We start from the raw sequence: 24,440 nt of genomic DNA, 5'->3' as shown, positions 1-24,440 counted from the left end.
TTGCAGGATAACATAAGTGAATAATATTTGCCTGTAAGATGAATTCTCATGTTCATATTTGTCTTAATATTAATTAATTTTAATCCTAGTAAAATTTAAATCTGGAAATTAATTTTTTTGTTTGTTTAGGGACACATCATACCAAGACTGTATGTAGTAAGGGGTTGGAATGGTTTTTTATCAATAGGTTAAAAATGCACAAAATAACATTGGCTAGGTCCGGTTAGGATATACTTTTCTGAAAATTTTCCAGACCGAAAAGATTTTTTGAAAAAAACATTTTTGCGCACAGATGGCAGCACATGATGGACTAAAAATTAGGATAATTCATTCAATTCATTGAGGGGCAAAAATTAAACTCTTGCATCCTTTCTCTAGCTATCATGTTGTTTATAAATGTTCTTCTGTTATTTTATTAACGCTAAATTATGCTGGCAGCTGAGCTGACACTTCATACGTTGTTAATAGCAGCTGCAAAATTCTATAGTTTTAGATTATTTCTTTTAAAGTTTACTTTTCAAGTGCATGAGTTCATTTTTTTCAAACTCAGTGTTCAATACGCCTGGCAAAATCAAATCACATTTATCCAAAGCGTGTACAAAATCCTGTGCCCATGGATGACACCGTAATGAAGAAACAGCCCAAGTACATAAAAAGACCAATGATACAAATTAAATTCAATTATAGATAGATGTACTGTAAAAATGGCCCAGTGAATTGTCCCTTCTCTCTATGTATAAATACTCTCATATGGTGTATTTTTATGGAAAGTTTATGACATTTGGCACTAGGATGCATCTCACTAGTATCCATGCCCTATTATTTTCAGCAAGGTTGTTTTCAGCACCTTGCTCTAATCATAAGCAAGTACTCCCAGGCATGTGTAGAGTCTTGCAATTGCTTTGCCTCGGTCAGGTACATTGGTTAGACCTAGGAGATAGTCTCATGTGGTTTTCCTGGCTCTGAGAAAATAAGTGAGAAGTGAGGGAAAATAGCATTAATGGTCAACACAGTATAGTCAGAAGGTATCTATCAAATGACAGCAGTGCTCATTTTTTTACCAGAGTTGTTAAATTACACTAAGAATATAATACATTAGTCATTGTATTACATTTGAAAGAGGTTATTGGAATCAAATACATGGAAAAATGATGATTGAGAGACTCCCATGAAGTCCCACTCAAATCTCCCTGAGATATTTTGTGTTCAAATGTTAAGTGAACACTATTCTCCATAACATTGAGTGATTTATCATAATGTGGAAAATGTTTAAACAAGCACCCACTGTTCTGCATATTTAATGCTTGTACGAAAAATATTTCCCGCATAATTTTTCAGTTCCTCCCAAAATACTTATGCTTAGAATGAATAATTGTTATTCCATTTTTTTCAGAACTTATACGATATACTCAAGTCTGAATAATGCATCATTTGGTGGCAAAAATCCAGTTCAACACATATGCCAACTGGTTTTGCACTTTGTGTGCGCCCAACCAGGGGAGAGACTTGCTATTCGGTCACAAAGCGAATCAGTGATTGGATGGGAGTCAGACCCTTCGGCTCTTTTTTCAGCCATGAAAGAGCAGCAAATGCGAGCAGAGGTGAGTTAAATAAATGAGTACAAGGAGAAGAGGGAAAAACAATTGCAGTGAAACCTCGAGTTTACGGACACCGAATTTTTCCCAATTGTCAACTCTCAGGAATTTCTTTTGTGTTAAGTCCTTATAATTCAATGAAATCAAGACCTCCAATTTACATTTCTGTAACTCAGAATTTGTGCATAAAATCATTACTAGCATGGAGGTGACCGGGTATTTTAGTTTTATTTTTCCCAGATTCTGCTTATCATTGTTAGCTACTGTGTTTATACTATGTATATTGGTTCATTAAAACTCGCTTTTGTTATGTGTCATGCGTGAAACATTAGGCTTTTGTTTTTCTCGTAATGCAAGGGAAGGACAGGTGATAAAAGAAGGTTTCCATGTTTTCACTGAAAACATTAACTGTATGAACTTCATGGACAAAGGCCTTTGGGCTAAGGATGCTTTGTTTAATGCCCACAGGTAGGCATTAATATTTGTATTTCTTTGTTTGGTATCATGTTGGAAGGGGAGGGAATGTAGTGGATGAGAGGATAGGGAATATTCGGGTATATCCTTTCTGGGACCAATCGATAATCTTACCATTGTATAGTTGACTTTCAGATAATCTGTACCCTGCTGTGCATAATTATTGTATGGATACTTATGAATTTATTTGTATTCTAGTCAAGATTGGAGGCCCTCAATCAGATACTTGAGTTGCTGTCTACATCTTCGGACCACTTACCAAAAGAAGAGTATTCCAAAAAATCTGAAGCAGCTGGGCAAGAGCAAAATGTCAAATCAGATAAATCTGAGGAGGGAAGTATTTCTAGTTCAACATTAATTGATTGTGTAAGTGAAATTAAAAATAATTCCTCAAATCATTATATTTATATTCTATTATAATTGTATCCGTTTTGAAACTAGATTCATCTCTGTGAATTTCAAAACCAATTTATGCATTGCTACAATGGTGTTATGTATTTTTCATTCAGGCTGTCTGTCAACAAATAAATCCAGATGCATAAATTGTAGTAAGAAATTTTATCTGTTCTAGATCCAATGAAAATAGCATGCACACACTACATAAGGAGTCAGATTAATACAAAATATGCATTACAAATCAGTCACATTTATCATTATGGATTGAGTCAGGGGGGATATAGATGGTGCAGTGGCTAATATATTAGCTCCCCACGTGTAGGGCCAGGGTTAGAATCCTGGATATGGCAGATTTTTTTCAGTGGTATCTCGATCCCTACTTGAGGTGCTTTGTGAGAGCACTTTAAGCGAGTATGCCGTCCATTGGGTGAGACGTTAAGCTGTGGACCCCTAGGCACCTTTTGATAAGAATAGGCTAATGCCTATGCTCTCCACCCTTTGATAAGAATAGGCTAATGCAATGTCTCTCCACCCTTCCTCCTTCCCATCCATCCATAATGGCGCAAATGACCTCGGCTATCCTTCGCCTCCCCTAAATGTGTTACTCGTACTGAGGTCCGGGGTACATTGGAATCCTATTGAACCCATTGATTTCAGATTTTAATTGAATCATTGAACCTCAAATTGCAATTGTCCATGTTGCATATCATGCAGCCACGAGAGGAATGATCGTGGTATAGGGGAAGGCCCAATAAATCCTTAGCCTCTCCTTTTCACTGACTGGAGGGATACCTTGGTTCCTATCTTAAAAATTGATAAGTGCAGTATTTAATTGTACAACCAACTTGAAGGTTCTGTTTAGGTCCATGTCTTCAAAGCAAATATCGAAATTTGGCATGTAATTAGCATTTATTAGGTTAATAACCTCCAAATATTTCCTTCTTAATCCCACGAAATCACATTACTTCTCTCGCAGCTCTTATTTCTTTTGACTACCACAGGAAGCATAGGTAAAGGAACATGTGAAATCCATATACCATGGTACTTAGTGTAGTTACTCACTTAATACAATAGTGCAAAATGCCATTGTATTAAGGGAGCTATACCCTCACATATGAAACCAACCTTCGGGTAGATTACCCTGGTGGATGTAGGAGAGAATAATTGTGTCTACAGTAATGCATATGTGAATAAGAGCAAATCATATGGATGTGTAATCATATAAAGTAAACATTTTCCTACTTTTCATGAATTTTCTTGGAAAAGAAAAGCATCTGTGCCCTAAAATTATGTTGATTAAAACATAAAAGTGATTGGTGATATCAATTTTCTATCAAAACTTTATTTATTCAGGAGAGAATATATTTTCTGGTTAGTTATCTCCACTTTTTAAAAATCGATTTCACAAAACGATAGATGTATGATGCACCATTATATGTGTTTGCTTTAGTGTTCTTCAACACTGCTTTAATTTTTTCCTCTTTATTAATTTCATTAAGGTTCATCAGCAGCTTTTGGCTGGGTGCTTTGGCCTTGGGTCACTTTCAGGTGAAACAAGCACACAGTTGTATCATTATCTGGACAATGTTAAAGCTGCACAGCAATCATATCAGAATCAAATTCAGAGTGCTGTGCATCAAATATTTAAATTGATGGCTCAGTCATTAGCGAGAAAACAAGATGATCTTCAGATGAGCTCAAGTAAGTGTATATGCATGCACCTCATGTAAAATTGTATGGAGAGCTTGTTACTCAGAAGTTGAATTCATTTCATTTTTAAAATGTTGTTTCCCTGTCGTTGAATTTTGTATTATATTTAAAGAATGCCAAGGTAAAAATTGTAATTTTAAAGATTAGTGCTCATTCTAAAAAATGTGGTTTACTTAGTTTTTAACTCATGTTGGTAACTTGAATAATCAAGTCACTGTGAACATCACTCGTATTTTTAACCTGATTCTATATTTGACCTCTCCCCATGAACTACGAAATTGATGTGATGGAAGGGCTTTCAAATTTTGATGACTCTTAGACTTGTGCTAGTTGGAGCAATGATATTTGCTCCTGGTAGGGTCACTCATGCAGATAAGTTGAAGAGTAGGAGCCAGACGAAAGGTAGTCTGCACACTTTGTTCCTCAGTGAGGTGGCTGTAAAGGCAACTGCCCAGGTGGTCGGTGATAAGAAGAGGAGTAAGATAACATTGCCCATTATCACCTGTGCTGCCCAATGTATTTGTGGAGGAAATTGTTTAAGAGGCATGGGAAGAACTTGAGGTAGGAATGAAAGTTGGCGGGGAATCCATGAAATCAGTTAGGCATGCAGAAGATCAAGTTTTTGTTTGTCAGTCAGCCAGGGTGTTGCAAACTTCTGAGTGCATTAAAAGGTCATTGGGTTAGGTATGGAATGAGAACAAATGTATATGAATAAAGGTAATGCAGTTTTTAAGAAAGAGAAAGGCTAAGTTAAACATAAAAATAGGTGTTCATAATCTAGACCAGGTAGAAGAGTTAACCTATCTTGGAAGTGATTTGGACCAAAATGGTCCAAGTAATTGGGATATAAGGAGAAGAATTACATTAAGTAACGGAGCTTTGATTAGGAAGTGGTAATTGATGACAGGGACATTGGGTAAGGATGTTAAGAAAAGGCTCATTAAAACTTTGAAATGGAGCATAGTTATGTACAGCTCATGAGGAAACATTGTCGCTGAAGCAGGATGATAGGCGTAGGTTGGAGGCTTTTGAAATGTGGGTGTGGAAAAGGATGGTAAAGGTGAAGTGGGCAGAAAGGAAAACATATGACGAAGGCTATATATGATGGGAGAAGAGAGAATTTTAGGGAGAAATCAAAAAGAGGCAGGAAAGATGGATGAAGGCGTAGGGGAAAATGTTAAGCAAGTGAGTAGGGCACTTGAATAGTATAAGAATATTGGATGGAATGAAGGGGAGAATAAAGTATGTGGAATTGGAGAAGGGCTTATTGCAATGTTGGATGTCAGGCTGTGTTTTGTCTGGAGAGACGAGGAAATCATCACTCTACCATATGGTAGCTTGTGTCCATCCAAAACCTACCTTAACTGGTAGACTGCCGATAATTATAATTATATATTTGACACTAATTTAATTATAATTTTCAGGTGCCAAACAACAACTGCAAATACTTACAGTATTTGTTCTCAGCGTTAGGTTTCAGCCATCGGATATTTCAATGGCAGTTTCTTGTGGACTTCTTCCGTTGCTGTCTCGTATTAGCTCTGAATCTCTCCTTGCTATGCCAGCATTGAGCAGTGCAACAGCCATCAATGGAACCATGGTTGCTATATCATCAACTCCGGTGCTAGCCCAGGCCAGCATGAGGCTGCTTCACATTCTTGGAATATCCACAGGGTATGTACCACTGTTCATCTATCTAGCTAGTCTCATTCAACTGAACATGATCACCAGATGGTATATATATCACACCAGGAGCATTATTGTGTATGTTATTTTGTACATTACTCTAACTGCTTTCCAAATTGTGATTTCACTGTATAACATAGTTTGTTTAATGGAACTTGCTGCTCAGTTCTGATGTCTATGGTATTTTCAATTGGTTTAATTTCCTAATGCAAAAGTTGAAGAACATTGTCAATGTTTTATGCCATCCTTTACATGGGAATATGGTGTGTACATCAAATAGATCCGTGCCAGGTACTCTCTTCAGCAGCAATTGCTTTGGTTACAGCATATGAGAATAAAAACTGAGAATGAAATTGAAACTCCTCACCCAGATACTTTCTTTGTGTTCATAGGCCAACCTCTCATTGTAGTAAGTAGATATCTTGAGCCAGTCTGTAGTATTTTTTTGCCATAAAGTTTTCTCATAAATATTAGTTTTAATTACATCCTTTACACTATGGAATGAAATTCATGATCAAAGATTTTTAATGAATGCTACGGAGTTTTTAAGAAATGGATCTAGTTCTAGAATAAAATCTTTAAAAAATATAAAAATTCACTCTAAGGAATATTGTGAACTGGTAAGAAGTTTGAGAAATAATAAACAAAACAAATTAACCACTTTTATTCTTCAAAGTAATGGTTTCATGCTCAACTTTGAGAAATCTTATCTTGCGGTAGGAATTACAATTTTTGTAGATTACAAGTATATGAAAAATTAAATAATATTCCACAGCCTAATGAATGTTTGTCGCCACAGGCAAAAATGTGGAAAACCCTTAAGCTGCCTCTGTGTTATCCAGATTGAAGCTCGTAAATTAAGTAAAGAGCAGTTACAAGAATACAATTATGGATTAATAATAATGGTACAAGCATTTTTCTGGAATACTGAACTATTTTTCTTTTAGCAGCCCTAATTTTCAGTTAGGAAGTTAAAAAATGTGCAATTAAATAATGTGTTAATGAAACGATCTTTTGAGATCAAGGAAGTGAGAGAGTGAATTAACAGCCTCCTGTTCTGTTTTTGCTGGATGCCGAGATGAATTAAACAGTTCTTCCTGAGCAGTCGTTTAAACGTAAACAATGTATGCTCAGTTTCTTCTATTTCAATTTTTTTTTTGGGGGGATTGATGTTCACCATTCACTTTTACAGAATGTTTGCTAGTTTTTTGGAGCCCAAAATCTTGGAAGAGGTGGTAGGAGTAATTCATCTGCAGTTGGAAAAGCTACTTGAAGCAATCAGCAAGGTTGATGAAACAAGTGAGGGCCAGGAAGAAAGGCATGGTGAGAGGAGAGTGGCAGAACGGGCACTAGCTGAATTTCTGGCTCTTATTTGGCGTGTTGCTTCAAGCAGAAGAGTTCGCTCACTCCTAGCTGGGCAGAAGTGGACGGCATCACTGCTCAAGGTTGTGGGATGTTATGGAGGTGTGTGAACTTGATTTTGTTTGACTCAAAGAAATGGCACAAGAGTTATTTGAGCAGAGTTAGCCTCTGTTTTTGCATGCAAATGTGAAGGTTTTGTAGTATGAAATCATTCACAGTCAAGGCGAATGATTTTTATAATATGAAGCTCTCACATTTGATTTTGTTTCTGGGGAGCATAGAGCTTGTAATAAAAGAGAATTTCACCTCCTCATTGCAGGTATTTCATCCAGATGACTGATTTAGACATTCAGTTGATTTGCCTTACTCATGTGGTTCTTAGCATAATTTCTTAGTGAATGCATTACGAGGTTACGTCTTGAAAAGAGTCTAAGGACATTTAAAACTTGAACTGTGTGACCCGTGTATTTTTTGTCTAAGGATTCAGTTTTAATGTCAAGAAATGAATTGTATTGAATGTAATATTTTGGCTGTAGATGGAATCTTGAGTTTATGATTCCAAAATTGATATGTTATATTTTGATACCAGTTCCAGTCAGAAGGATTAGTAAAACAGGGTACCAAAAAAACCAAACTGAAGCATCACTAGTTAAAAATTATAAAATTTTTAGTGGGTCTTATTAATTAATATGAAATATTAGTTATGGCAACTAATAAAATTAGTAATAGTAGTTTATGTAATTGTACTATAAAAAATTGATGATGGTTTTTTTCACATGAGCTGAGTTAACAGAAAATCAGGGTGAGCTGAATACTGCAGCTGGTAGTCTCCCGCGAATTACATCACTCCATCCTCGTCTCCTTGCACTTCAGCTCCTGGGTGCTGTGCTGCCTAGTTTAGCCCAAAATGATGCCAGCATGGAGCATAAGGAACAGGTTATTTTTCCCCTTACCTGGGTTCTCTTCTTAAGTTTAAAATCCCTGCCATCATAGTGATCAATTGAATTAGTTAATCTACTTAATTTTTTCGGATTTTAAAGCATATGAGTTGAATAAAACTCTTGGCGTAAAAAATTGAGCATAAAAGTTCCTATAATATTGACTCTGCCTGTGATTTCCATTAAAAAATGAATATAAAAGGCCTCCATGATATAATGAGGGTAAAAAAGAAACTTGACACTTCCTGATGATGATGCGCAGAATCAAATCCATCACCTGATGATTATATCTTTATTGTGGAAGCGTCATTTCTTTTTTACCCTCATCATGAAGGAATTCCACCGAGTTAAACCTGAAACTGTTATGTTCTCCATGATATAATTAATTGCCAAACCGAATGAAGTATCTTCCATTGGAGTCAAGGTCCCTTTGGACCTCATTTGGAGTTGTTATCATCATTTTAAAACCCATTCATTAAGAATTTATTCTGTTTAAATTTGATCTTAATTAATGTAAATTTTTCAATACATTGATTCAGTTTTCACTGTGTGATATAATATTTTAATTTGTAGGTGAATTATAATTTTATTAATATTTAAATGTGAATGTGAATTTATCCACTAGAAAGAAGAAATTACTTCCATGAAACAGCATATCGAAAACAATAATACATTTCATTGCTGAATCACTTTTGTCTGCGTTTTTTAATTACCAAGGTGAAACTATGAAAAATATATTTTATCTGTATAAATTAATACTTCGATGAACTAAATGATTTTAGCCATTTAGGTAGTGAACTAAATTAGAAGTTCCAGCCAAGCAATTAGCCATAAATTATCTTTTACCGAAATTATGGCTATTCCAAAGATCATTTCTATCAGCAGAAATCCTACCTTCTCCTCTAGTCTGTTCTATTTAGGGTTCATTTTAGTAGTGTTTTTATTAAACCTAGATAATACTTCTTGCATCCTGCATCACTTATGAAAAATCATTCTTCTGAAAAATTTTCATGCCAATTAAATTTGTAAACCATAAACATTTCTCTTTATTTAATAATTAAGGATTATAATTTGTAATTTTCAAATTGAATTTTAGTCATGAGATGCAGGGATTCAGTTTGTCTCTAATCTAAAACTGGAATCAGAACTTTGTTTTTTTCCTAAATTTTGTGTTTAATTATATCATGTTCTTAAATGGTTGAAATGAAGTATGAACATAATTAGATTTATTTCCTAGAAGTGCAAATGTTCAAAAATTCACAGAGAGCTTTGTCTTCATTTTATTTTTTTAAATCTGCTTACTAGAGTTTTGGTTACCAATTGATTTGTATCCCATCAGATAACATGTTTCTAAACTATCGTAATTAATGTTTTTCAGAGAGTAACACAATTTTCATAAACTTTAATAGGTCATCAAGGAACTTTTTTGCTTACTGGCTGCAAACATGTGGGCAGTTCCGCAGGCAGTTGCTGAAAAACAGGCTCTGCAAAAAGAGAGAGATTTATTGAAAAAGCTAAGGAAATTAAATTCTCCAGGTAAGTTAGCAAGCCTTGAAGTGACATAGTGAGAATGGAATGTGTGAGGATAAGTATAAATATTGGATGTTGGCTTAACCATAAAATATTCTCATCATCTTCGGTTTTTCAGTTCACTCATGGTTGACCACTATGTCTTCCTGTCTTGAGCCATTTTTACATTTTTCATATTTTTTCCCAATCTTAATCTTGTCCAATCTCTTATAACTCTTTTTCCCTTATCCTCCCTTCCCATCCATCAATCCCTCTTGCAGTCTCCAATTTATATTCCTTCCTCATACAATATATACATGCCTTAAACAATTAACCTTTCTTTCTTTGATTATCTTAACCAATTCTCTATCCTTCCAACTAATTCCTTCCATCCTCCTCTAGATCCAAATGTTGAAGGCCTGTATTCTTTTTACTTCATCTTTCCGCAAAGTCCATGTCCCTGCTCTGAACAACATCACACTCCAGATGTAACATTTAGCCAAGCTCTTTCTTAGTTACTTTTTCAAAGGTCCGCAGTAGTTTCTTCTTATAAAATCCCTCTATTTTCATACCTATTCTTGATTTGATTTCCTTGAAACAGGAAATGTCTTCAGTGATGACACTTTTCAATGCCTAAAGCTCTCTACTTGTTTGAACACTTCACCTTACGATGTAATGCTGATCCTTTCACTTTTACCTCCTATTATCATTGGTAAGTTTTTTCTTGCTTGTTAACATTCCATATTCTTCATATTTGTCATCCACTAGCATCTGTATAATATTCTAGTATCTCTGTAATCTAAACTTGATACATTCCATTCTTTTACTGCTGATGTTCTCTTCTAAAAATTAGTTACTTTTAGTAAGTCAACTACTCAGCAGAAGATTGTGAAAATGAACAGTTATTGTTTCACTTCCAAGAAGAAGGTTTCAAAGTTTTACATTTATAGACGCTCTATAAATATTGTATTTATTTAATTTTTCATTAAATTTTTTATGTTATTTTGATGAAATTTCATTGTTATTTGCAAAACTCACTTTTGTATGTTTTCTTTTTTTGACGTTTTACATCAACCCCTATTTTTCAATTGATATCTTGGGCTCAAAAACTATGCTTTGATTTATACTCAGGTCTACTTAGTCATGAAGATAAGTGGTGTTTTCCTAGAGTAATTACCTAAGATCCAAATGCATTAATTATACAAGGGTTTCTAGACAAGTTTATCATTTAAGATCATTTTCAGAAAGAGAAAGATGTCAAATCATCACATTTGTTCCAGGTAATAGCTGGTTTGATGCCGAGATGTCAGAAGAAAATGTACCTGTTCCAGACATGGGCTTTGATCCAGACAAATGCCTTTGTTGCTCTGTGGAGCATAATCAGATGCTAGTTCACGGGACTGGTGGACGAGGGTATGGACTTGGAAACACTGCCATCACTTCAGGTAATGACTGTGGAATTTGTCTTGACTTTTATTTTAATGAGATAATGATTCATTCTGTAATGAAAAAATTTTATCGGTAGGTTGCTATCAATGGAAATTCCTTATAGTTAAGGAGAACAAAGGGAATGAAGGAACTTGTGTAGGTGTAACACAGTACCCTATCAAAGATTACAGCCATCGAACAACTCATGACATGTGGCTCTACAGGGCTTACAGGTGAAAATTACTTTTTTATCTCAATTAATTTTCAAAAATGCGCATGAATTGTTAATTTATTATGATCCAATTTATTGATTTAATTTTCAATTCCTATGGAATGAATTATGTGGTCAAATAGAGGATAGCTTTTGTGACTATTTGTCATTGCTTCAATTCATAGGGCTCAGAAACCTGGTCTCTGAGCAGCAGCTTTGAACTTTAAGGACAAGTTGAGTCAAGTAGTGGAACATTGATCACATATTGAATCATCTTATCTGACCTAAGCAAAACGTCGGAAAGACTTTAAGCAGTTTAATAATTTTAAATCAATTTTTAATAATATTTATACTTATTCCTTCACTTTCACAAAGTTAATGTTTCCACAAAGAAGATTTATAAGTGATGTATTTCCATTAAATGTTATGATGTCTTATTAGCATGTTTTGTATTGGGAAGATGTAATTAATTCAACTCTTCAAAATAATTAGATTTGTAGCATTTTGATTAAGCATTAGTTAGCCAGTAAGCCAAAGAGTTGCAATGAATACCTAATGCATTGCAGGATTAGTGGGATAGAAATGGGATGATAATTAATCATAAGAAAATGAAGGTAATGAGATTCTCAATAAATAGAAGCGCTAAGATAAACATTAAATTTCGAAGACATAAACTAGAACAGGTCAACCAGTTAAACTAATCAGGTAGTATTTTGGTGGAGGATGGGCAAGTGTGATAAGGACATCAAAAAGAGAATTGTGTAAGGTAAAGAAGCATTTTCTAAGAGGCTGGAATTGATAACCTTAAGTAAAGGTGTAAAGAAAAGAATAGTGAAAACTTAAATATGGAGCATCATGTTGTATGGCTTGAGAACTTGGTCATTGAGGTCGGAAGATAAGTGTAGATTGGAGGCCTTTGAAAGGTAGTTGTGGAGAAGAGTATATAAAATAAAATAGATGGAAAGGAGAGCAAACACTAAAGTTCAGGGCATGGTGGGGGAGAGACATGGCTGTTCAGAGAAATTATGAAGGCAAGGCTAGGATAATACTGGGAAAGCAAGGTAGGGGTAGGAAAAGAAGAGGCATTTGGGTTGGAATTAAGGGGTGGCATTAAGTATGTAAATCTGAAGAATGAGTTATTGTAATATGTATTTTCGGGTATAAAGATTTTTTGTGCTATGTTATTTATGACTTTAAAAGAAAGCAGTGTGTAATGCCAGGGCCCATTAAAATTCTACCTTAAGTCTACTGGTAATAATAATAATTAATTTATTCATCTATGTATAAAAGTAATGTCTGTATGTACACTATACTCGATTAAGATGATTCTCATATACATTGGTACAATTACTGGTCCTTTGTTTTTATATAGTTGGTAGCTTAAGAATTTGTTTTAATTATTTGGAAGCAATGTCATGCATTTTATTTGTAAAATATACCTTTGTTCTTAATGCTTGTCTTTTTTACTACCAGTGGCAATCTGTATCACAATGGAGAATCACCTCTCGCTTTACCAAGCTTCACTCAAGGAGATTATATCACTGTGGTGCTTGACCTTGATGCTAGAACATTAAGTTTTGGGAAAAATGGAAGTGAACCTGAATTAGCCTTTGAAGACATAGATGCTACTGAACTCTATCCATGCGTCATGTTTTATAGTACCAACCCAGGAGAAAAGGTATTTACATTGCATCATCCTTGGCTGGAAATGTTTTAAATGAAGTTAAAATCAAAGTAATAAAAAGAGTGATGGAATTAGATGGAGGATAAATTTTATGTTGTGACTTCCTAATTGTTATGCAGTATAAGACTGTCACTTCTAAATAAATGTTGACACTATCAGAGGAATTGAAATTGTTGAGAATGTTATGTAAATGCCAGTGTGAAAGTAAAATGACTCTTAAATGTCATTAATCTATGAATAGGCCTCTTTGTTAAAAAAATCCTTAATTGGAAAATTATCAAATTCAATGTTGTTTCTTTAAAAAAAAACAGTGTTGAAGATTTCATTTGAGGCTATTGATGAGAGGTTGATTACTTTATGTATGCTGATATTATATAATTCACTCACTGATTAAAGACATTATATTGTCAATTGACCATGGTAATTGAGTAGAAGGCACTGGTGAATAATTGAAATGGATGGATTTTTGGACATTATAATTTTCATCATCATCTTATTTATGGTGGTATATTGCAGTAATTTTCTATGCATAATATGTATTCTTCCCTACAACATATCTCATGTTTTACAGCATTTAACTTAGAAATATTTACAAAAATGAATGAAATAACCTAATACTTGATGTAATTGTCTCATTATTTTGATCCCACTTAATGAGAAACGGTGAAGTCCTATTCTTTCAGCAGTCTCCAGTTACAGTCACTGGGCATTATATATTATTTGGCAAGGATTATTAAAAATATATCCGGAAAGGAATTATCAGGCAAAATCTGTTTTTGTGATCTGCAAACATAGTTTTCCTCAAAATCATAAAAGGTATTCTGTGTTGGTAAATTGTTGTGCACTCCTCCCTTTTCTCTCAACTGCTGATGATTGGATAATGTACATCACAGCAGCTTCAGTGGGAATCAGCTGTCGAGGTAGAAATGGAATGCACTGAGACTTACACTCTTGTAGAACTGCAGACATATTCACTGTTTGTGATTTTGTTAGTTGTTTTAATTACACTATGTTGCACTTGTTAAATTTAACTATTTTACGTAACTCTTATGATGATGATGATGATGATGTTACGACTTGTAAGTGAATGCAAATTATTGTGTTTGATGTGGTTTATTATTTGAAAAAGGAAAGAATTTGAATTCTTTGCTCTGCAAATGAAACTGAGATGGATAGGATGGCCTTACAGGTATCGGAGGGTAAATATAGTGGAGGACTTCTGCCATTAATCAACCCTCCAGTCCTAGAGAGAAATATGTTTCTGTTCTCTTAGCCTAACTGGAAGGGGCTTCCATCTTTGGCATTATGTGAAAGATCCATAAAACTTTGAAATAAAATACTATCAACACCTTTATACAGCATTTGATCCTGTACTTATCTTCAGAAAATGTTTTTCGACAAGTATGTGAAGTTACACGAGAAAAGTTAAAGGGAAAAAGTTGTGATACAAAATTTGAGAGCACATTTGCGATTCAACTGGTGATGTGCGATTCAAATCCCACCTTTGCATGCACATTTTGTTTTCCTGGTATGGATATTTCAGAGTAATCGGTGCAAAATTACCTCAATTGACTGAAAATTTAAAAAATCAATTTCTAATATTAAGCTGGTTGAGTGGCAGCAGGGACCAGTCGTTACCACTCCCTCTTACAAACTGTCCTAGTCAATTAAAGGTGACGTGGAGTGAGGCAAAATTAAAACATTCTTCTACTTCTTGTAGGTGAAACTCACTGACATGCAGTTCCGAGGGTCACCACGTGACTTACTGCCAGGAGATCCTCAGTGTGCCCCCTTAACAGCTGTTCTTGTCGAAGCTCACATTTCTCTCATAAGGAAGCTGCATGCATGTGACATGTGGACTCAGCAGGTGATTTGATAGTTCCTACCAATTCTATCTGATGCTATATTATGGGGATAGTTATCAAGTGATTTCTGTAATTGTATAGCTGTGGGCAATTATTGAAGCTCAAACACTTATGCAGTATTATAAGTAAAAACCAATGCAAAAAAGAATATTTAAGAAGAGCCTTGCATTATGAGCACCTCCCACAGCGAGTAATTTGCATAATGAGCAAAAATATTGATCTTAAAAATTACTTACTTAACAAGCAACTTTTTGCATAACAAGGAGAGAGGAATTCCTGAATTCGTTGTGTGCCTGCCACTGCAGTTTGTCTCTAGCCCTCGTTCCGATAGCATCCTAGTGTTGCTAGTGATCACACATATTTCCAAACTTGTGTTCATCTGCATTGTTAGTCATTTTTTTGTGCAAAGTTTTATAATATTTTGTGCCTGGTTTTAAAATTAACTGGAAAAGGTGAACATGATCCACAATCCTGAACAATTTATTCATAATTTTCTTTGAATAAATGTTGTACACATGGAACGCATTATTGTATTTTACATCAGTTTATATGCAAGAAGTTGTTTCATTAGCCGAGTGTTTTACTTTACAAGTAAGATCACGTAAGAGATATGAGGAATCTCTTATTATGAGGTTCCAATGTAATTATTCTCTCATTCTTACTTTGTTTTTTTTTGGACAATGCTGTTAGACCTCATATTTTGCAACTTTCTCTTTTGCATACTTTGTTCTTTTACTATGTGTATTAGATCTTAGGTGGTACAAATTTCTCTTTTACCTTTACTACCATATTTACCTTTCATCTTTTCCTTTTACATATAAATTCAGGTGGGTTAGGTGGAAGAAGGGACTGTCTAGTCTCAATCTTGCCATAATGTAGACATTTTATTATTATTATTATTATCTCCTTTTGCCTTCTACCTTTACTTTCTACTGTTATCTCCTTCATTTAACTTTATCTTTTACCTTTACCTTCTATCATTTATATTTGGAATGTAAAAAATGGCCATTTTCACTTGCAAAAGAGGGAACACTCACTGAATTTTTAGGTTGTTTAAGTATTTAACTCCCTTAAAACCATCTTCCTTTGGCATCATTTTCGTTGATGCTGATTTGGTTGAAACTTGATACAATTCATTTTATTATTTTTTGGACCATTCTACTATTTTATTTCCTGAAAACATTTTATCCTCAATGATCAATTTTCAATAGATTTCAGTTTGTGATGTTTACTCATGAGGCAACTGCCACCTTGCCTTCCCCATTTCAATACCAAAATATAAAATATGTGTTATATTTGCAAACTTTTTGTGCCATTGTTTATGCTTCTCTTTTATTAAAATTACTTAACTTGTCCTCTGTTTACTTGTTTTATTTCTCATGGAGTTATCAGGAACGTAAATCCCTGTAAATAATGAAATGTACCTGTACTTTTATATTATCATTTGTGATCACAGAAACTATATAGTCTTGCAGTAACCACTATATTTAGGTAGGAATGGCTTATTATATGAGTTGCCCAAGGCAACCACTTAATATGACTCTGTTTTAACCACTGAATAATTTTATACCAATAGGTTAATGACTGCTTGATTGAGAGGCTAACCCAAACCAAAGACCTGTTACCAAGCCCAAGGGAGGTGACTGCCCCATCATCGCCTGTGAAAAGTGATCCTAAGGAGGATTCTGAATTGGGGGTGGACGATCAAGTTCCAAGTAAGAAAAGATCTCAAAAGGTCAAAAAAATTCTTGTTTGATGATTCCTTTGAATGCAACTTTGCATTATATACTTGAAGATACCACATTTTGTTATTTGAATGCCAAATTTTAACAAGTCCTTGCAAGACAAGTAGATACCATAGTAGCTTGCTAATTAAAAAAAATTAAAAAACTGAGAAATGAGAAACTTTGTTGATTTGGATTTCATTATTTAAAAGCATGCTCTCGACAATGGTATGTCTTCTTTTGTTCAGAATAAAAATTAATGATTTATGATAACCTAGTGAAATCTATTTTTTGGATAAAAATTGAATGAATTCAGTAAAAATATTTCTACAAAGAAACTTTGAATTGGTTCTCTTTCATGTGTAAGAGAGAGAAATAAAAATAAGGAAAGCAGTTTACCCCACCTAAATTATACATAATAGGACTTAATGGGTCAATCGTAACTCTATTTGATGTACTTTTCATTATTTTTACCATTAACATCATTTGTCATTCTGACTATTTTATACTCGGATAATGAAAGGCTTTCATTGAACTCATATTAACTGTAAACCATTGTATGTGAGTTTGATGAAAGTATCTGTTAACATTTATGCTGAAACATCACTGATATAGGGTCTAGCAGATTTAATACTCACATATTTGACTACAAGTCTGGTATAAGTTTGTGGTCACCAGTCTTTTAGCCACATTAACTGCTGAAATTAATAATAAAATTGCTTAGGGGGCATAATTTAAAGATATTGGAAGAGAGTGTTACAGACGCATTAGTTCAGAGTGATGAGGTCTTTTCAAAAAGTTCCTGAACTTTTTTATTACAAAAAAATACTTATAAATTATTGGTCAGGGTCCTTTGCAAAGTGGTCTCTGCCCCAAGGTATACACTTCTCCCCAATGGTGTTCCCACTATTTGAAATAGTCCTGGAACACTTCTCCCGGAAGCTCCTCCATTGAATTTTTTCTCCTTGAATGGTGGCAAAGCTTTTTCCTTTGATCAGGGTTTTTAGTTTGGGGGACAGGAAAAAGTCAAATGGGGTCAGGTCTGGTGGGAAGGTTTGGTGGGAAAGCACAGCAGTCTTGTTTTTGGCTAAAAACTCATATGAGTTCTGAGAGAGAGTTAAATGAGCCAGTGTGTTGTTTTGGTGAAAAAACCACTCACCCTCCTCCAAAGTTTGGATCTTATTCACCTGATTCTCTCTCTTAGGCTATTCATTGTCCCCAGGAAATCAACTCTTGGGATGTTTCACCAATCCATTGTGAAGATTGCACCTCAGTTTTGATATCATATCCATAAACCCTTGACTCATCGCCTGTTGTGATTCTAGAGAAGGTTTCATCCTCTTAGGCTTGATCAAACAGTTCCTCAGAGACTTGAACTCGAATTTGTTTCTTGTCTGCTGTCATCAGGCGAGGCACAAATTTGGTGGCGACTCGATGTATCTTCAATTTCAGTCAGAATTTCAAAGCAAGAATTAATCAAGATGCCACACTCTTCTGCAAGTTCCTTACAATTCAATGTTGATTTGCACGAATGAGATCATTCCCTGTCTTGATGTGGGTGGTCATCAGTCAACGTTGAAGGTTTTCCGGAAAGCTTGTCGTCTTCCACTGATTGCTGCCCCTTTTTCAAACTGGGCAAGCCACTCATAGCACATGAAACGTTTCATAGCATCCTCAGCATTAGCCTTGGTAATCAACTCAAAAATTTCTGTAAAGGATTTGTATTGTTTCAGGCAGAATTCCCCAGAACAACCTTCAAAGAGCTCATTTCCGCGTATCCGTTTTTTGCCACACTCCATGAACACCCCTTCACATAAACAGCCGTAACTAACCAACAAAACAAGAATTCAGCAAAGTTGTTGAAGGCGGTTATTTGGGAAGTTTCCGTGGATGTAATGCCTTCTAGTGGATTAAAAAATTACCTCCTGGAGGCACGCTATTCAAAAAGTTCGGAGCCTTTTGATCAGACTTCATATAAGTTCTATCCAGCCTATTTTTGCATGTGTTCTGTTTCAGAAATTGACTCACCGAAAGAAACAGAAGATGTGAAGAAAGAATCAGCAGAAGACTTGGATGAACAAAAGGAGAAGGTTAAGGAGTTTAAGGACAATAGCTTACAGTACATGAACATGGAACAGCTTTGCAAAGAAGTAAGTCAAATATTACCTGATTGAAGTTGGTCTCATTCGTTTGATTGATACCACACTACAATATTCTTTCTATTCTGCATCCTCTCAAGATCTGGTTTTCTAGTTTTTCTTCTTGGTTACTTGTCATTGAAGTTAGACAAATTTTCATTCATATAATGCCTTCCTTTTTGATATCATCTCCTTTACCTTCCATATACTTTTGTATACCATTCTATATCATGTTTATCCGGTACTTTTTGTGTGGCATCCTGAAGCATCATTGTATAATTTTCAATATCTGCAGGTGTGGCCAGCCTTAGCCGTTATTGGTGGTGTAGATCGGGGCCTACGAGTTGGGGGCCAGTGTGTTCACAGGCCTTCTGCTAGGAAAGCTACAATATTGGGCACATTAAAGCAAGGGCTGACATCAGTGAAAGTGCAGTGGGATGACATTGAAGCTGGCATAAGGTAATGAATACTTAGAATAAATTATTGTTTTAGCAATGTTGCCTTGAGCTATGCATAAATCTACTACATGTGTGATTGTGAATGATGATTTTTAACTCTGGATACATGTGGTTTATTGTAAATTAAACAAGTGTACTCAATGAATAAGCAATCATGAATTACAAATTGATTCATGTATACCTTTCATATATTTTTCAAATACGATGAGTTCTATGCTGGCATTTGGCCACTAAATGAACTATCATTATTATTATGGTGGATCTAGGAGCGTGTATGGGTGAATTGAATGGTTAGAAAGTCCTCACAAATCATCCAGCAACCTATGAAGATACTTGATTTGGAGAATGGAAAATTGCAATATTTTCAAAAACTCTGTTGAATGAATTATTGAACCTGACGAAGTTGCTTCATTTTGCAACTCAATCATAAGTTAAAGTTTTTAAATATTCATCCCAAATAATTGAAACTGTTGTATATTCTGTTCGTCTTAAATTTTTTTGATATTCTGCATTTTGTGATTGATTTTAAGATCTTCATTTTAGATCGTTGCCACCAGGTCAATGGTCTAGGTACTCGTCACATTTCTTTATATCAATAATCAAGGAAGTTTGTCTGCTTGTATTAGAGCTCAAAAATCATTTATCCATGTATTTTCAAGAAAGTTTTTAATACCAAACTTTAATTTACAATTTTAATTCACTTAAGACTAATACATTTTTGATTGATTGTGCCCCTTCTTTCAGTGATGCTCCTCTCAATACTTTGGAGGCTGTTGATTCTCTGCCATTCAACACCAACAAACTTATTGGTGTATCTGCTGACATATTTGACCAGATATCTCGTCTTAGTGGAATTACAAATGAGGTAAGTTGAATATTTTGATCACAGCTATTTAAAGATTTGAAAATGTTCAGTTAGAAAAATCCATATTTATGACCTTCTGTGATCATTATGCCTCAGTAATAATGAAAGTAAGCTTAAAATAATGTATTAACCATTTGGTTGATACAGTCTATGACAGTTCAAATGATGAACGATATATGGATGACTTTGGAGAGATTAAAGATGTGCACTTTCTTAGTGTTGCCTAATTTGTTAGTGAAGTTGATGGTTATGTATTATTTATGGGGTGCTTTTTGTGGTAATGTGGGGTGAAGAAGTTTGGGTGCCTTTAATTGTGAAGTTAATTAGCTGTTAAAAGAGAAAAGATATTTTTTTCCAATTCAGCCCACTTCATCCTCACCATAGCATTTCAAAGAATGTACACATATTGCGGTTAACAGTGGCTTCATGAGCCCCAATCTTTAGAAATGTTTTTTCATGCTCATGTCAACATCATGTTTCTGCTTAAACTGTCCATTTTAACTTACCATTGGCATCTTCTAAGCTTCATTTCCCACAGATTGATGTCTCCACCCTGGAATCTCTTAGTACCATTCAAAATTCAGCAGAACAGCACCAGTTGAAAAGGAGACACTCTTCTTCCTTGGATGGTTGGAAGTCTCAAAATTTGGTGTCAGAAGAATTGAGCAAAGAAGCTGCTTCAAACCGCACAATGGAATCGCTCACAAACGATATGGTATCAAGTCTCATTGATGAACTTGCCAAGCGTTGGGTTTTCGTCAGTGAAGGACAGCAAGCCAAGTGCGATGGACAGAGTGAGAGTGGAGCAATGAAGTCTAGGGCCACGGATTTGAAGCTGCTGGATCATGAAGCAGCCTGCCTTCGGTTCTCCTTTCTTCAGATGTCGGCTTTAAAAGCATTGCAGACACTTTTAAGTTGTGGTCGCTATGTAGAGATGCTTCTTGTGCCAAAGACCAAAGTTATTGGTCAGGGACAAGGGAGAAGTGAGGAATTAGTGAGTGAGAGGCGGGTGGATGGAGATGGACTGTTGGAAAGGGTGAACATTGAAGGTGTGGAAAAGGATTCATTGCTCGAGTCTGAGAGTGAAATCTCGGCGGTCAAAGAGTATTTGGAAACCAGCTCTTGTTATAAGGAAGAATGTGACCTGAGGAACTCCCTAAAGCAGCTAATGAGGTTAGTGAAAAAACCTAAGATAGGGTTGGCACAAGGTTGGAAAGTATGGATGGGATGCCATGTAGAAGCTATGTATCCAAATGTATGAATCCTTACAAAAACTTGAATTTTTTAGATTAAATTTTATGGGACATGGTAGTCCTGGGGGTAGAGCATTGGACTACTGACCAGAGGGCAGTGGGTTCGAATTCTGGGCACACCTCTGGGCACTCTCAGCTTCACCCCAGCTGTATGGTTTTGTGGGTAACAACCTTTATGGGAAAGAAACTGGCTGTCCTACTCTAACATGTGAATTTCACATGCTGTTGGGCTTTGTACTAAGTGAGCTCTACATTCGCCTGTCAAAACCAACCTTCAAGTTGAAAACTAGGGTGAAGGTAGTATCTAATATTTTTAGCCAATTACTTGGGGGAATATGTTAGGTTTCAAAAAGGACACTTGATATGCATGATGCCGTATCAATAATGTGGTCACTGATAGAAATAAATATGGAATACAACCAGAATGCATTTATTTGGTTTGTGGATTTTGTGAAGGTGTTCAGTGGGGTAAATATAGTAGAGTTAATGAATATTTCAGAGGAAGAAGAAGTGGACTGGAGGTATGAGCGATTTATCCATTATATGTGTTGGTGACATTGACTTTTTATTTGAAATGAACAGCTAAAACACTATGCCTGTTTGTACACCCAACCTTGCAATAAGTCAACTGTGAATAACATGCAGCGTTTCTGGGAAGATTTCACCCTAAATGACCCATTGAAGCAATAAGCAAGGCAAGAGTCCAGTTCATGGTTTCAAATTATATTGTAGATGTTTTTCAATTTATCCTTACTAAAAAGAAGGCAGAGTGCTAAGCACTTGATCAGGAATGAAATTTGGCTTTGAATTATGTAATATATTGTAATAAGTGATGTGGAAATGTTGAAATTTTTTGTGCATACCTATTTTTAATATTGAACCATCCCTTTTATCTGTTTAATTCATCAGGTATCACGCAAAAAGTAAGATTTTTTCCTCTTTCATGTTGATTAGCAGTTTAAAAAGTTCATTCACATATTTTTTTGCTCTCAGGCCTTTTACTTTGATTGCAAAATATATTTTTTCCTTATTATTTATTTGTAGTGAAGTGTATGCCTTACAGACTCAGTCAATGGTATTAACAGCAATCTAATTTTTTTTTCAAATTTCTATTCAATTGGTTATCATATATTTGTTTTATGAAGTTATCTTTCAATAGTATAGAAGCCCACTCAGGGTATCTGCTTAATCAAAATTGTGTGACATATTTACAGCAAAAGTAGACTTTACTGGACGCTTGATTAACAGAAAAGATAAATTATATTTCCTGCTTAATTGTATGTGTTGTGAATATTTACCTGCGGTTGCATATGGTGTTGCATTATTGAGTTTTCAGAATTATCCCATTACAAAACAAGTATGATTGTGGTAAGTCACAATCAGTAAGACTTACAAGAGGCTCAAAATGAAAATAATAGGAGACTAATCATTGAATGAAGCTCTGTTAATGATGTAATTTATATTTAATTTTTATTGTGTTTATTTTATTTTATCAATAAAATAAAATCCCTATAAAAATTGAAATCAGCTCAAATATACACGTTCCCAACACTTCAAACATATGAGCTACCCCTGAATCGAAAACCATAAGTACAAAGGTTTCGTTTCTGAATCTTGGGGCATACTTTATGCAAAGATGATCTGATAAGCTTAAAGTTGTTTTTTGCAGTATTTCTCTTGATAAATACCTTACTTGATTAAATCTCATGAAGGCTTCACTGGAATCATACCTAATGAAATCAACAAATTCTACAATGTGAGAATATTTCAATAGTGTTTGAATTGAGCCACCCTTTATTTGAATCGGGCTGCCTGTTAATCCAGTCATAGTAATAATAATAACCATCTTAAACTGTCGCCATTTTCCAATACAATATGTTATAAGAACAAGTGAGAGAGAAGCATGATGTAAATGGTTTCCATTATGATGTAACAAGAGTTTTTCAGCTCTGAGGGAATGGTGTGCAGTCCATATTTATTTAACACTCAAGGAATTTTGTTTTTTAATCAATTGATTGATCAAATTTAAAATATAATTGATATTTTATGTATTTTTAATTGACATACACTCCGAAGTAATAGTGTAACCATTTAAAAACTTTTGTCCATAGGCACATGGTAGACACCAGTGTGCAGCCTTGCCATTTTCGATGGCTGGTCAGCATTGGGGATGTGGAAAGAGTACATACTGTTCTCCATTCCTTGTACATAAAAGCAAGAGCTGAGGAGGGATTAGAAATTAAGGAAACAGAAACACAAATTCAAAGTCTTTCTGTCATGCGAGACACGGGGAAGACAACTGATGAAGATCCTCCGGTAAAAATATTCTCTTTTCTTTTTAATAACTGTAAAAACTGCTTTTTTCTATTAGCCTTTAATTATTTCAAAATCATGACTTAGAATAACAGCAGTTTATCCAAGAAAGTCAAAAAATAAGTAATTTAACTTCACTTGCGAAGCAGTCTTCTGTATTTATAAAGTGTTGATTGATATTATTTTTTGGAATAATTATTATGCACATATTTTGGCCCTTTGCATCAAAATAATGCAGGAAAAAAATTAAGTAAGAATTTTTTGGTCTTTTATTATGACATTCTGATGAAAATAATTTTGCAAATTCACTTGATAGCATTCATGAATCATATTCTTCACTGCATGGAAATCATCACATCCCAACCTTTCAGTATTAGAAATCTTGTATATTATTATGTGATAAAATTGAAAGGTGACTTATCAACTGTCTTTTCCTAATGTTATATTTCTTCTACGTAAGTGATTCCAGTCGACATTATTGTGAAATATGTGCAGCCCTTTGAAAAGTAGCTAGTTCATGCTGAAAATCTACCTGTATTTTTTTATATTATTGCATAATAAACATCTTGTGATCATTTAGTTTTTTATAACTTATAAGATATTACTTAAATAATAATTCTGTTCTTAAATAATTTTATTTAACAACATTTTGTGCTCACAAGTGATGAACTAGATACATTAGAAAATATTGAATAATTTACACAAATATTTTCTTTTATCTTTTTCTGTACTTTTCTCTCTGGTGGTCGCACATTCCGGATAATTATCACAGTCACCATGAGTTCTTGAAGGGAAAATTTGTCTGGCCTCAAGGAAGAGGCAAGTTGATGA

At 34.7% G+C, this 24,440-nt stretch overlaps 1 protein-coding gene across 1 annotated transcript in view; it reads left to right on the top strand.

Annotated features, from left to right (window-relative positions):
- The window catches only part of LOC139695406 (probable E3 ubiquitin-protein ligase HERC1), a 132,131-nt gene that overhangs the window by 43,036 nt on the left and 64,655 nt on the right, over positions 1–24,440 (top strand). Inside the window, exons 23-39 of the mRNA XM_071594142.1 lie at positions 1,394–1,601; positions 2,268–2,435; positions 3,965–4,166; positions 5,600–5,849; positions 7,054–7,329; positions 8,051–8,159; positions 9,571–9,697; positions 10,951–11,115; positions 11,196–11,331; positions 12,783–12,987; positions 14,714–14,860; positions 16,435–16,573; positions 18,599–18,732; positions 19,016–19,179; positions 19,923–20,043; positions 20,567–21,216; positions 23,408–23,612. Of these exons, the coding sequence (XP_071450243.1) occupies positions 1,394–1,601; positions 2,268–2,435; positions 3,965–4,166; positions 5,600–5,849; positions 7,054–7,329; positions 8,051–8,159; positions 9,571–9,697; positions 10,951–11,115; positions 11,196–11,331; positions 12,783–12,987; positions 14,714–14,860; positions 16,435–16,573; positions 18,599–18,732; positions 19,016–19,179; positions 19,923–20,043; positions 20,567–21,216; positions 23,408–23,612 (3,406 nt within the window). The remainder of the gene's footprint in view (positions 1–1,393; positions 1,602–2,267; positions 2,436–3,964; positions 4,167–5,599; positions 5,850–7,053; positions 7,330–8,050; positions 8,160–9,570; positions 9,698–10,950; positions 11,116–11,195; positions 11,332–12,782; positions 12,988–14,713; positions 14,861–16,434; positions 16,574–18,598; positions 18,733–19,015; positions 19,180–19,922; positions 20,044–20,566; positions 21,217–23,407; positions 23,613–24,440) is intronic.

The sequence above is a fragment of the Hetaerina americana genome, unplaced genomic scaffold (assembly GCF_022747635.1).
Source record: "Hetaerina americana unplaced genomic scaffold, ioHetAmer1.1.p SCAF_6, whole genome shotgun sequence".
NCBI lineage: Eukaryota > Metazoa > Arthropoda > Insecta > Odonata > Calopterygidae > Hetaerina > Hetaerina americana.
This window is presented reverse-complemented; position numbering and strand designations above follow the sequence as displayed.